Source organism: Athene cunicularia, assembly GCF_003259725.1.
Source record: "Athene cunicularia isolate RWA chromosome Z unlocalized genomic scaffold, athCun1 chrZ_part2, whole genome shotgun sequence".
Lineage (NCBI taxonomy): Eukaryota > Metazoa > Chordata > Aves > Strigiformes > Strigidae > Athene > Athene cunicularia.
Window position 1 is genome coordinate 18,609,749 of NW_020799143.1, and position 15,841 is coordinate 18,625,589.

Here is a 15,841-nt window from a genome sequence, read left to right on the forward strand (position 1 = left end):
GCTATGATGTTACAGTATGCCAAATTCACATCTGTCTGTGAAAGGAATAATAGCAAAACATACCATTTTTGGAAGTTTTTGAAGTATTTGTTTTAAATACTACATTTATTGCACCAACCAATATCACCCATAATATTAGCTTAGAATATCTTTCTTATTAATGTTTCTAATATCATTCCCATTTAAAACATAACTTCACTACATTCAATATGTACACAGCATTGTATCAGGGCTGTATAAATCAAACTATCCAGATGTCTTTCATAAGCTAGACAGCAGTCTTGCATACGTACGTATGAAAGACAGGAAAGAGAGGGAAAAAGTCAAAACTCTCCATCTAGGTCACGTTACACACATTTCAGGCAGCTGCACTCATAAATGTGCATGCCGCCATGTTCATTTAATGCTGTGGAGTATATGCTACAAACTAACAGGACATGGATCTCTAAATCCAGGCAGCATCGAAGAACCAGCCAACAGCAACCTCTGGAAACTCCCTTGCCCTGCTGAAGAAAAAACATTTGGGATCATCTTGCAGTAGGGTTACAGTGTCTTGCCCTTCAGTCAGAATTACACTGACAGTTTAGATCTTTTTGTTTTGGTTTGTCAGAAATAAATGCAAAAGACCTATCCTTCTGTGGCATGTGCTGTGCAGTGTGTTGATTGTGATGACTGACTATGGTACATGAGGTTTAGAGATGAAAATTTATTTTGCAAGGATTTAGAAATGTTGTTGCAGGTATTTTGTAACTGTTATTTCACGGGTACTTTTAGGAAAGAAGATGGTTTTTATATAAACAACCCAAAGAATTAATGACTTTCAGACTTCTCTGTACTAGACCTGGAAATACACATTTCTTGTAGATGCAACTGTACACTACCTAAGTTTAGTATGTAAAATAGAGCCTAACAGGCTACTGCAGTCAAAAATCCTCTGACTGGTTTTATTTCCCAGTACAGTAAAATCTTGATTCTCTGAAATGATTGATTTCAGTTCAGATAATTTAATACCATTCACCTTTTGGAGTTGAAGTTACCTGCAAGACTACAGTATTTCTGTCATTGTTTAAATAGTTGATTAGGTCACTTAAATGACCTAACAGAAAATGGGGAGCCAAGACTTCCTCTTTTTTTTTTTTTTTTTTTTTTCCTTTCAGTCCTTCAGTATTTTGAAAGGACCATGAGTTCATTTTATCAAGTATCTGCTAGATGGGGAGTGCCATATTTGTGTCTGTACTGCGTGAGGAAAGAAAGTATTTGACTCTGGACAGGTTTGTCTCAGATAGACCACACCATAGCTCTGCTGAAATAGATTTTAGGGCCTCTACATTAGGTGTCATTACCTTATGAAACATAACATCTTGCTGCATCTTTCTTAGAATAAGGATATCCTTTTTGTGGGTTCAATTTTGTGCAAAGTCTGTACAGAATTTCAGGCCTCAGTGTTTCTGTAGAAGTGACTTAAAAGTGTGGTTTAGAGAAGAAAACACTTCATTTCTGATGTTGTAGAGATCCTTTACACAATCCCATATTTAACATCTGTCTATAAACTTATTTAGGGAAGAATTTTTATGTAATTCATTCTTATTGTTATAAACTATAATCCATAGTACAGAGATGTAGTCAAGAAAAGTAATAGAACTATCTGAAATGTGGACTATCTCAAATTTAGCTATTATAAGTAGCTTAATAAATAGGAAATGAAATGTCTAAGCTATGTTCTCTTTAGGTATCAGAAACTCTGCCAAACTTATGGTACAAGAAAAAGGATAACCTCTTTCCACCATAAATCTGCCCCCAGATAGCCTACAGGTCTTGATATGATAAAGTTTTTTTGACAATGCTCTTCAAATGATCCCATCTGGGTTTTTTGCAGAGCTAAAAGTACCAAATTTCAACAGTTGTTCAGCTGACTGCTCAAGATTTCTAGTGCAGACAGTAAACCAGGGAATGACACCACCAGTGTTTTTTTAGAGGTCAAGAACTGTGAAGAGGCACCAGGGCTGTCTCTGGGCTCCTGCATGCTGGAGACAATTCAGCATCACTTAGGTGAGGAGATGCACAGTGCTGAAAAATTGTTAACCCCTATTCATACCTACTCTTATATAAATTATGAGACTTATTCAGATATTCTAGAGTTTGATATGGCAGCGTATCTTACAGTTACATCTAAACCTGAAACAGATTTGTGGCCCAAGAGGAGGTTCATTTCATGTGCTATAAATTCTGATTTGCCAGTCCCAAAATATGTCATGGAGTCTCACTCTACTCTTTAAGCAATACAGTTAAAATACATGAAATTATTTAAGGAAATACTGAAGACTGAAACTGTAAGCTTTAAACAAATATTTCAATAACGAATACCTGCTGTGGAATCTCTCTTTCCCCTGGGTTTTTCCTTACAAGGAGTTCATATTTGGCTAATATTTCATGAATTATTTTTTTTTTCTCCTTGAAATTGTATGTTATTATTGATGCTGGAACTGCATTTTACTGCTGCAATCAGAGAACATAATATTTCTATTCATTATTTATTTAAACTTTTTTTCATTTAGTGGCTTTGTATCTACAAGTCAGCTGATCTTAAAAAGAGTATGTTTCTATAGTACCTTTATAACTAATTACCTTTCCCCAGATATTCTAATACATTTTTTGTTGGTTTATCCCTTACCTTTTTTTTTGTGAAGCTAGTGATCACAACCCATGTGATACTTAGCTGGATACTCAGAATGGCTTACCCTACTACACTTTCTGATATTCCACATACAGTTTAGTAAGAGAATGTGCATCTGTTTTCCGCCCATCATGTAATTTGACAACCTAATAATTAACTAGTCTGAGGTTTTCCAACTAAAGAAACACCACAGGACTTAGTGTTTGTGAAAGTATTATAACAGAAATAATTTGTCAACAATAGTTGTCTTATTCCTCAGTGTTGACTAAGTAAAATATTTACTAGTATATTTTTAGCCAGCTACCAACACTCATTCAGCTCATTGGAATATCTTTAAAGGTGATTCAGATATGAAACAAATTCAACATCAGTCTGTGGTTCAACATCCAAGCCAATTTAACTGCTTAAAATTAATTCAATTTAATTCTTGAAATTCAAATTCCCTGAAGACAGATTAGTTTTATACTGTATGTGAAAGGCATTGTCTGAAATGTAGCTATACCAATCTATAGGAAATATTTAATTATGTGATCTCTGTAAAAGGCCCCGAATTATCCCTCTCATAGAAAATAAAATAGTGTTAATTAAAGAGAAAAGTCCTTCGAAAACTTCCTGCAGATCTTCAGATCCTTGTGTGATGGTTATTGATATTATGCCATGATAGAAAAAGAGAAAATTGAGTTTCCAGAGCTGAGGGATCTGCTGATGTCCAAGATGCTTCAGACAGAAAGGTTTAATACATCAGCAGTAATTAATGCTTCCTCATCTTGATCCCTCCAACATAACTAGTCAAAACAATCCCATATCCCACATTCTAACCTGTATGGGACAGGAGAGGAACATGATGGATAAGAACACAAGAATGGAAAGGCTTTATTAAATTGCAGGATGACTGCTGGGTGTCAATGACATTTCTATTATATTATCTCCCTGTCACTCAGTACATTCTTCTGGCTTTCAGACAACCCTGTGTGATGTTTGAAGAGAGGAGGAAAATGTTGCAAAAATCAACCCTCTTCAAGGGAGTGTTGCATTTGATCCCTTATAGGTAAACACTTTTGCAAACAAGTACATTGTTACACAGTTACATATTACAGGCAGTTTTTAAGGAAATGGTATCCACTGTCAAAGCAAAAGAAACCATGCATTTGCTATGTGACACTCTCCTTAATTGCACACGATAGACATTTCAGACATGCTGGCTGCCTTGGGGTTGCTTTTTGTATTAATGGAATAGTTTTTTTGCTAACTAAATATTTTAGAAGGAAAACAATGTTTACAGAAGTTTATATCTTGCATATTCAGTTACATTAGGTTTCTGAGCTAGCATTTTGCTCATATTAGTTGATTTCTTTTAGAAAAAAAACCAACCCAAAACTGTAGTTTCTAGAACATCACTGTGACCTAGGTACTAAAGTATCTTCTCTGAATTAAACTTTTTTTTTTTTTTTTTTTTTTTTTTTTTTTTTTTTTAGCTTTCATAGCCTGTTAAATATTTACAAAGTAAGGTCCTGCGTGATTTATTCAAGAAAGGCATGCATTGAAATCTGCTTAGTTTTTTTCCATGAAACAATAGGATAGAAGAGAACTCAAAAGGACTAATCTAGATAATCACTGAACACCTTCCTTTGGGAAAATAAAATAAGTATTGGTTCTAGAAAATAAAATTTATTTCCATTTGTATGGTAATGATAAAAGGAATTAACAGCAATCAAGCAGTCTCCAAAGGGAATAGGTCCTTTCTGATCAATTGTTCTACCTGAATGTTTCAGAGGGCAGAGTTTCAATATTTTCTGCCAACAGTTTGTTCAAAGTTCTTGCAGATATCTGCGTACTATGATATAAAACAGGCAAAGGATCTTTCCTAGCTGGGAACGCAAGTCTGGATTCAGAACTTCTTTATCTGTGTATTTCTAACTTCATATAAAAAGAATTTGTTATTTCAAAGATTTCATGGTAATAGTGAGTAATGATGGTAGACTTTATCTGTTTTATTGATAGTTACTTGTTTAAGCTGAAAAACAGATTTATTATCTCCAAGAAAAATATGTGAGTGGAATGAATTTAATTTTAGTTTCTTTTTCACAGATCCCTTTCCACATAAACTTATTTGACTTATTGAAATCTGATTGTAATATGGTGCAGTACGCGAACATTTTCATGTGTTCTCACTGTTCTGAAAAATATGATAAAAGAAACCTTTCCTTCTTCGCTCCATTTATACTTTTTGAGAACCTTATCACTGCAGAAAGCTTGCTTCATTAGAAAACCAGCATCCACCCCAAATGAAATATTAAATGATTCTATCACACTTGCACACTTCCTTAAATACTTAGATTAAAAGAAGCACTAAACATTAATTGTTAATTTGTATAATATCAGAAAGAAACAGGTCAGAATAAACATTTTAAGCACTGATTTACAGTTGCTTCCATGGTTCATGTAATGTTAAAATGAGCACATCCTACTGTCTGAGCTGAAAGAATGAGAAAAAATAAGAAAAACAGATGCTACTAACCTTGGTGTACTTAATTTTCAGATCTTTGAGTGGTTCTGGCAGCGCTGGCAAAATTGGAGCAGACTTGCTGTCTGAACCTTGCTTCTTCATATTTTCAGTTGAGGAGTTTGAGGACGTTCCTGAAACACAGGTGAAATGGGGTATAAGGGAAGCACAGTGATTTTTGTCCTGACTGAGCTCTTAGCTTTATTTGTGCTTTTTATCTGTACCAGCTATGGTATATTTGCATACAGGAATATGATTGGATGAAAGAATTCATTGCAAAGAGAAAATGACACTACTTAAGACCAAAAGCAACTGCCTTTTCACCGAGCTGAGACATCGATGTAACAAATGCTGCCGAAGGAATCTGCTTAGCCAGACACTATGAATTTCTTGCTGGGAAACACAGTTTAAGGCCTCCTCATCTTACCTGTAAAATTGCTTTCCCTCAGCAGAGAGGTTCCCAGATTTTAAGTGAAGTTCTTCACCTGCTTGAAGGCAGCTCTGAAGGTAAAGACAGAATTGTTAGCTCTGGAAACAAACTAAGCCCTTCTCACTGGAGAGTTGGTGAGAATAATTTCCAGAGTTGGAAAGCATTCACTAAAAAACAAGTCACCTGAGGTTACGCTTTAATATGTTCAGAGTACATTATAATTCCTGTAATTAATACCTGCTCTGTAGATCACAGAGATAAGGGATGACTATGGTGATACAAAATCCTTCACATATTTTTCAAGAAATATGAAGGTAGGACAAAACTGATTGATCTGGAAAAAATACTCTGTGGATAGAACCAAGCAAAAGCTTGTTGTTTTTTGGGGTTTTTTTGGTTTTTTTTTGAGATAGCACCACAGTTTTAAAGACTAAATTTTACCACAGCAGTGTCCTTTGGAAAATTTGTGTTTGTGACTTTCAAAACAAATAATTTAGTAGACAGGACTTTTCTATCCAGGGTGGGAGCTGCTAGTGCATATATGCACGTATGTTCTGATTACTCAATGTGAAACATATTTCTGGTACTGGCAAATAGTTTTATAAGACTCAAGAAACTCCTCTCTTCATTAAGTCTTACCTTTTCTTATGAATGGTACCACAGGACAAACTGGGACTGAATTAACACTTGTTTTTATATGCAAATCTTCTGATATATGTACAATGGATCTGTACCATAGAAATAAAGAGAAATCATCTTATTGCTTTCATTGAGACTACACAGAGGTTTGAAAAACACACTGAGCTCAGCTAATTCATGTATCAGTAATCATCTAAACCATCTGGCAATGGAGGTTTTGTTGCTTTTAATTGATGGATGATATAGGACATATTATGAAATGAATCTTACAACACATTAGTTATACATAAGATACTTTATGAATTAAAGAGCATGCTATAATTATCACTGATGATTTTTGTGTTTGGATATATGGTTGAAACAAGACTTTCACATGTTCAGACAAGTCCAATTAATTTCTGGATAAAAGAGGTTTATTCTCACAATAGTCATGTCTTAGTGAGATGCAAAAAGCTGTGTGGACTTGAACAAGTTTCAGCCATTCACTCTGCCGTATGAATGAAGGGCACCCATTCCAATTGCTCTAACACCATGATATCTAAGGTTATTATCTCAGTTACTTCCTTTTGAATGCATCATTCAGCTCTCCTGCTTCAAGACAGCCCAACATAGAATGGTATATTTGAAAGTTCTGTGAACACCACATTCTAACCTCAACATTCGGGTTTACAAAGTTTGCCTGCCTTAGAGAATGTCTTTAACTCTCATAAAAAAAAAAAGAAAAAGAAAATATTTAAATAGGGTTTGTTCACTTTGATGTGGAATATACCTTTTCAGTGTTATCTTCACATAGCAAATTTTTGTGCGCTTTTTTTTTTTTTTTTTTTTTTTTTCCACGTTAATTTTCTGGTTTGGACCCTAAAGTCTACTCTAGTAAGCTTCATTTCTCCATTAACTCACAAAGAATTTGTCTCTAGTTATTTCACCTGTTAAGTTATCAGATTTGCCTAATTTAAACAGATTTGAAATGGAGCTCTGCAGTTGTCTGGCTTCTAGCAAAGCAAAAAATCTTTCTCCCAAGTGGGACTGCTCTAAGTACATTCTCATATTTAAGTACTGTTGCATTAGTGATTTTTTTTTTTTTTTAATGAATAAACTAGAAATAAGTTGTAATAACTTCCTTGTAAAATTACAGTATTTATCCTCTTCTCACATCAGGACAGCCTGGAATCTGCTTAGTCAGGCTGTAGAGATACTACCTTCAGTGAAAATTTTCAACTTTTTCAAACATGCTAGTAATAATTGGTTTATTTTCCACACCATTCATTCACTTAACACATACTTTACCCTCTTTTTTTTTTTTTTCCCTTTCTGTTTCCCTCTTTCACTCTTGGATTACATGATTCACCTTCACTACCATGCTTCCTCTGAGTACTTATTTTTCTCTCTAAATCTTGTGTATTGTTAAAAAGGTCTCATTTCTTAAAAGATTATTTGTTATCTTGATCAATTTACTTGTTCTATCCTCAGGCCTTATCTGCTGTGACTTGCTCCAAGCATTGCAATTAATGTCAATAATTCCTTTAACTTCTTTGTGTTTTCATATCTATGAATGCCTGACTTCCCTCCCTTTTTCTAGGAAATTCTAACCATTCCTTAGACTAGCTGCTCATGACCATCCCAATTACTCCCTATACAGTAACTTTCTTATTCACTTTCAGCCTAGGATTCATTTTAGCCTAACTCAGAAATTATTTCCTTTTCCTCAGTTCTCATGTTCCTGTTTATTACAGCTGCCTCCTGCTTTCATTCTGTGACTTTTTATCCCCATCCTGCAACACTACTATTATACATTTCATCTAAAGATGTGCATTTTAAGAAATGCAACTTTAGTGGACTATAACATTCTTTCAAATAGTGGATTGTACAATACTAAGATATTACAGATATTGTACGTGGAAGTTTGCATAGCTTTGCTGTTAATATTTTCTTGGAAAATATTAGACTCTATTTTTTCCTTTCTTTTGGTCAGTGATTTGATTATTTCTTTTTAACTTTTCACTGAAAAGGAATGAATCTTAGCTACTCCACACCTTGGAGAACTACATGATATATAATGTGACTGCAATAGTGCTTTCTTCAATATAATGCATAATATTTCTCCTAGTTTAAACCTACTGAGTTCCTCTACTCAATACAAGATCAAGAGGAACAAATAAAAAGTAATGGTTCATGCTGCAAGTCATAAATAAGCTATGAGATGCCTTGCTGTATGACATTGGTGGTGCTAAAACACAAGTTTGAGGGCTGCATAAACTTTAGGTCTGATGTGTTAGTCTATGCCAGTAAGTTAAATGAAAGTTTTATGCTGGAAGATGCTGTAAATCATTTGTCCATGTGTTTCTTCACAAAGATTAAAAAAGGAAATTAATAACTAACTAAAGACAGCATTCCAGAGTAGAATTAACCTTTCTCTTTAGATTTGATCATACAGTGGGATATTGCCAGTGTTGTTAGCACGTTTTGATTGAGTTCATTGTGGTCTAGGTGGGCAAAGTATTTGGCCTGTATTCCTGAGATTTGTTTCAGGCCCATATTCATTACATGAGATACAATTTAATAGCCAGCAGCACACAGATGAAAGTAAAGCTTTTAGTTGGACTATGCTGGCAATCCGACTAATGAAATCAGTATGTCACAAGAATCAACACAGGTAACCTGTGACTGGATTCTCTTCCCTAAACACAATGCTAGCACTATCTGAAATGTCCTGGCCTTTCCTAGCTGCCCTCAGATGTCAGTCCAGAAGACTCCTGCAGATCCTTGCCAAAGTTGTATCAGTGTCTTCAAAACTATTCTGCAGCTCAAATGACTCAAATGCCTCTGTCAAAGGAAATGGCTTGACCAGAAGGTTTATGATTCTACTTGTTATTTTTATGTTTAGTGTATGCTGGGCTAATACAGTCTGAAAGCCATATATTTGTTACGGACATTCCTCTTCCAGCATTTAATAGAGAAATATTTGCTTTACATGGTAGAAGAAGATTATTCTGAGAATAGAATTATCTCTTATCCACAAATTACTATGACTTTTCTAAAGGCTAGAAACTGTTGGGCTTTCTTTCCCCAGAAGTAGACACAAGCTTGTCTTTTTTCAAAGCAGTATTTTTTTAAAATATTTTATTTTGAATGACTGCCAAACTATCTTCCCAGTTCCCACAGTCTGGATGTCTCTATTCTCCAGCAATAGGGGACAGGTGATTACTCTTTGTATAATACTGAGATTATAATCACAGCAGTAAGAAATTCTGGTCCATAGGTTTCTACAGAAAGCAGACTTTGCCCTTCAAATGACATGTATTTTTTTGGTAAAGAAATCTAATTATTACCTTCTAGTAAACATGCTCAAAGCTATGTAGATCAGATAAGACCGCATTACCTTGGACCATCTCTAATGTAGGACAGTGCAAGGATTTTATTTCAGGTAAACAGACAGCAGATGTTCTCTACTTTCTTTTTTTTTTTTTTTTTTTTTTTCTGAGAATGTTTCAAATTTAATATCTTTGGCATCTGATGATCCATCAAAATTACACCTTGAACTCTGTAACAATTATGAGTTCTAGAAGGTGGCATAACTACATAACAATTATGCATTTTAAAAGGTGGCATAGCAACTTAAGTAACCTCTAAAATCTGATTTGATTTAAAATATTTAAGGTGAACAATCTTACACTGTGATTTAGGGTACTATTGTCAAAAATTCCCTGGAATAAGAGATGAACAGAACAGGCTGCTGTGCTCTCAGTTTGGTAGCTGTGTTGTATTATCTGTGTTGAATTTAGATAGAGTCCTTAATGCTTAAATACATATTTACACTTTATAAGATCTTATCACAAAGAAATCACTTGAAGAATCTCTATTGAGACAATATCACTGTTAATGAAAGTCCTGATTAGCTGAACTACTTCCTCCAGACTCAGAATATACAGCAAGTTAAGAATGGGAATTATTCAGTGATTCATAAAGATCCCCTGATGGTTACGAAGGAAACTGGCATTAAGTTAGGAGTGGAAGATGTAAGTGTCAAAAGCACCAAACTGTGTTTAAAAAGTGAAAATCACTGAGATTCATTTAATTACTGGACTCACTCTGAAATGCTTTATTCACTTTGTTAACCTTCCTTATGGAAATAGAACAGAAACAGTGGTCACTGTTTAGCATGATGTGGAAAGGCAGATACATGGAGAAACTCGGCAGAACTGGTGTGAAATCTGTGTTATCTTTGCCCATCTAAACTGAGTGTCCAAGGGTGGGTAGGATGTACAAACTCTAATCATGAAGCACTGAAGTCAAAATGACAACATTTTCAAGGTTACTGAGAAAATATCTTTGTTTTTTGCAGCACATTGAAATTTCTGCATTTCTGAAAATCCAGTCATTTGTTTTATATAAATACAGATATTTTTGAGCAAAATTAGCACTTCTTTAGTCATCATGAAATTTCAATGAAGTATAAGCTTGTGGAGTGACGCAGGTGATAAATGCATAACTATTTATTTCAGTTTGAAATTTGAACTCAGTGAAAAATCTTTTCTTTTTGTTACAGGGACGATATAACAGTGTATGAAGAAATGTCCCGGAAGATATTTCTCCATAATACCTCCACAAACAAGCCTGAACATACATCATAATACTAGCTACTGTTTAGCTGATTCATGCAAACACCTTTGCTCCTGTCATGGCCAGATTTAACTTCTGTTAGTTCACTACAAGGGCAGAGGCAGAGCAAGAAGTATAAAAACTAGTGTTAATAATTTTGGAATCATGGTATCAAAAGACATCGAATAACTTATTGATACCAGTGCTTGGGCTAACATTGGATGCTGTCATGAGGCCTATTCTCTGCAGAATCCGCAATGACACTTTCATCCTGAGACACTTTCTGCAGGGAGGGACAAGTAAGAGTTTCCTCTGCTCCTACACAGAAGCCTGTACAACCACAGCTAGATTTTTTTTTTTTTTTATTATTCACATATCGCCCTGCCTACTAGTGGAACAAGATAATTTCTTCTGATTTCATATGCAGATCATTCTCTGCTTGATTGTATGCTGAACACAGACCTTTGTGACAAATTTCAGGATAATTTCACCTTTTCACCATAAATCCTTTCACAACAGGGAACAAATTATGACAACAGAGCAAGAGAGAACAGAGAACCTAGAAAGCAGCTTGGGGCTCAGAGTGGAAAGTCCACAACCTCTACTCACTGTTGGATGGGCACCAGTGCAGTAATGCATAATCTCAGAGTGCAGTAGTACCAAGGTTAACCTGTGGATGAGTGGCTCTGCAAATCAAGTTTGCTGAAGAAAAACGGTCAAAAACCACCTTTAGAAAACCAGCCATATTTCCACTCTCTGATTCTGACGGAGTGAGACAACATGATATATCATGATTAGCCTAATGGAATGGGGCACACTTCAACAAATTTATGTTGCACCCATAGAGCTCTCTATGTCTGAGTTAATTGTATAGCAGTTCTCTGTCATTGGTGGTGAGAAACAGGATATTTTAAAGCACAAATCCTCTCATTCCAAAGGGGGTATCAAAAGTAGATAGATCAGCATTTTAGCAAACACAACAGTTTCCCATAGGTAAATAATTATTGTTTGTGGCTATAAAGGAAGTCAACTCATCTACCTCTGATACAAATACCTTACTGGAGGTGTGTACTGCCACGTGAGATGAGTTTCACTTTATGTTTTTCCTCCACCACAGGGAGAGGGCTTCCTATCTAACATTTATGAACTGTTATATTGCCTCTGGAGTTTAAATAAAGCTTAACAATATCCTTCTGTGGATTGCAGGTCTTCAGGATAAAATAAACACATCCTCTCTGTGAAGATTCTTTGCTCTTTAGAAGATTGACTTGGACCCCAGAAATATTTATTTAAAATTTATCTGGGTTTATCTAGAGCAAAATGCTTTATTTGAAGCATGCACATCAGTCTAAATATATTTTTGGTACACTCATCTCACTTTCTGCTACCTGATCATCTACTCTATGTGGTCTATATTTTCTGTAGCCTGTTTTGTACTGTATTTTGATTTTTGAGACAGATGTTTTATTTTTGTATATAGGGCAATTTGCATAAAAATAGTGACTAAAATTCAATGATAAAAAATAACATCAAAGAAAAACTAAAAGGAAATGTTAAAGGAACTGGTTATATTATGGGACAATGAGACAGAATAGTGTTTCAGGAATTATTAACACCATTTTCAGAAACAGCTGTAGAACCAATTTTCTTTGTAATACAAACTAGAGACTAAGTACTAGCTATTTCAGCATTACAGTATTTCCTCAAAGTTGCAAGAATATTTGGTAACGTAATATATTTTACTTCCGTACATTGAATTACTTGTATTTTTTTTTTCTTTATTCTTGTATATATTATCAAAAAACTCAGACAAAAGTAAAAGGGATAATAGTTTCTGTGAAGGAGGCAATCAGACAAATAAAACCAAATTAACTCATTATATTCTGATGTATCCAAAATGTATTTACATTTCTGGAGATGTAAATTCTCACAAAACTGAAATAAATCATATCAAAAAACGTAACTGTGACTTGTAAAGTTCTGTGTCTACATTTGCCATAAAATATAGAACATAGCAATTAGATTTTACTTATATCAATAGAATTTTTCCTACTCTACTAGTTCCTCCTTATTATTCAATCATTACATCAACAATTCGTAAAATTAAGGTCACAGAAACAGTCCATTCATAAATTAGCAACTGACAAATGTATGCATTTTTGACTCAGGCTAAACTAGTTTTCATGTTAACAGGATATTATTTAATTAAAACATTAATAATGGTCTATTGTTTTTCTATTTGTTGCAAGTTAATGGACATTTATATCTCTTTTGTAATACTGCTTTGAGAAAACTGGATAGAATACTTGGGCTGTAAAAATAAGAACTGATCAAAGAACAGTGCTATCACAACATCTTAGTTAATTAAATGAGTAGAGTTTTATTGACTGTAGCTTCACACACGACAGTCTTGGAAACAGAGAATGACTATATTTAGAATATCTTTTTGTGGTACTGTTACTGTTGTCTCTATTCTGTGCTTTAAAAGTGCAACATTAAAGTCCATTTTGTATGAGTCAGAGCAACAAAATTATTCCTTTTTTTCTGCTAAAATTTAAACTAGAAATATTTTTACCTTTTTTTTTTTTTTTTTTTTTTTATGAAAGCAACTAATATGTAATGACATAGTTTCATATTTCCTCAAATAACTGATTATGAATAAGGAGGTAGACTTTATGCCACAGGTCAAAGATGAAAGCTCTTATCAGTGAACAACATAAATAATTTGATGTAAATCAATAGAGTGCATGCAAGTGCAAAACTGGTCAGGGTTAGATCAGAATCAGACCCAACACTAGTTATTAACCTGTGTTGTTAACATCAATTACTTCCAAGTAATTTTCAGCATTTCCCCCATGAATCGTTGTTTCAAAGCCAAGATTTAGACAGGCTCATTTGATTTTACATAATGCTATGTGTGTTTCATAAGCCTGTGTGTAGTGATGGTGTTCTTCAGTTATGAAAGTCTCACATGTGAAAATAACCCTCTGTCTACTTTCAAAGTTTTAAAGAGTATCTAAAAAAAAAAATTATTGTACAGTCAAAATGGAAAAAAAAAAAAGTGTCAGAGGTATATTTACCTGTTTTTGGATATTTAAAAATTATTTTCTAAATGTATATTCCTTAACTTCCCTATATCAATTTTTATTATTCCTAAAGTTAATATTTTATATTAATAGTCATCATGATTATCACTACAGTGTTTTTGAAGTATTTATTTTTGTATTTTTTGTTATAGGATATATTGGGCCTTGAGTTTTCCGCAGGGAAAATAAGAAAAAACTTCTTACTCAAGAGCCCGTGTGTCTTTTCCATGCATCATGATAGTAAACTGCTAGGACATGATTTGAAACTTGCTATTAGTAGAAGAAATCAAAAGGATATCTACTGAAGTTACAATTAAACCGATGTAAAACTAGTACAAAATCAATTGCAGTTCATCTGTGTCATTCTGTTCTGCTCCTGCCCCAACTTGATTTTACCGTGATTATTCCTAGAAAGTTCCTACGGAGTTGGCTAGAAACCACCCATATAGGTGAGCAATCTTGGGGTCAAAATTCATTTTTATAACATTTGAAGTGGAATGAGAAATACTAGGAAAGAACCATGTTTGCAGTACAAATATGAGTTATTAGAAATAAAAATTAACTTGGTACAGTGATTCACCATACAGCATTTCCAAAGTATCTGCAAAACTGAAACATTTTCCTTGTGTTGTAATTCCAATGGAGAATTTTGATGGATTTCCAACTCCTCTGTTTCCCAACTGTTTAGTTTAACTTAAACAAATAAACAGCTAACATGAAGCAAGAACTCTCTTTGTTTCCAAATTTCAGGGAGGTTTCTGTGGATGCTATCAGAAGTCGGTGTTTCTAATGAAAAGTGGACTTTAACCAGATTGTAGATCTGTGCATACATGTGGGTGTCTAGGACTCAGAATCCAAATCCCAATGTAGAACAAAACTTTTGCAGCACATTATGAAGAGTCTCTGTTTTTGTCCTGTTAGAATCTACTTTATTTTTAAGGTAATTAGTAAAATTGACATTATCTCCTGTCCTGTATCTTATATCTTCATTTCAACCTTAGGTGTAGTGAGTTGACCACATTGACTTGTCATTTGTAATTGCCATTTTTCTCTACTTTGTCATGGTTATAATCCAATTCTCATGTGTTTGTTGGTAGAAAGTTACTCATTAGCATGACTGGTAAGTGAGAATTCACAGCTAGAACACTTGACTGTGTTTTTTGAAAAGACTATGTGATTAGACTAGCTTCCATTGAATGATGTCAAAAGTTTTTCCATTGTCTTGTGAAGGAGTAGTTTTAAGTCCTGTGTACCATTTAATTATATAATTGCATTTAAAAAGAAATATGTGTTGTGACAAATTTGAAGTGTAATAGTAATTTCTGTAAGATCCCTTGAACTGAGAATCAAAAAAAAGATGGTAACATCCTAGTACAAGAAATCATAAATAACATACACTCTGGGAACTAATTTCTAGCTCTGTTACAGAAACATGTTAGCCAGCAGATTTACAAATGCAAACCCATTAACAGTAAATTTTGAAAGGAGTCAAGATTACGATTAAAACCACTTCCCTGCATGTGGGAAATTCACTTTTCATCTAAAACTAGAAATATGTTTTGTGTATGTGTTACATGCATGTTCACTTGTGTATATATGTAGATTATTGCAGATACTGACAGAATTAGATCTGCTTTTTGGGACTGATTCAATAAATATGTTTCATATTCCTTTTAAGAAGAAAGCTAGAAAAAAAAAAAAAAAAATCCTTCCTCTAAGGAGTGAGAATGTTTGACCTGGGAACAGTGTAGTCCAATAAAATGAAAATACTTAACTAGTCTATTGTAATTCTGAGGGGGAAAAAAAATGACTACAAATGTTTTCAGATTGTTACACAATTTCTAAAACAGGAACAACAAAACCATTTAGCTCTTTTTTTTTTTTTTTTTTTTTTTTTTTTTTTTTTTTTT

At 34.0% G+C, this 15,841-nt stretch overlaps 1 protein-coding gene across 1 annotated transcript in view; it reads right to left on the minus strand.

Annotated features, from left to right (window-relative positions):
* Positions 1–15,841, minus strand: part of ALDH1A1 (aldehyde dehydrogenase 1 family member A1) — a 52,009-nt gene that overhangs the window by 28,951 nt on the left and 7,217 nt on the right. Inside the window, 2 exon segments of the mRNA XM_026866051.1 lie at positions 5,193–5,311; positions 6,278–6,293. Of these exon segments, the coding sequence (XP_026721852.1) occupies positions 5,193–5,311; positions 6,278–6,293 (135 nt within the window).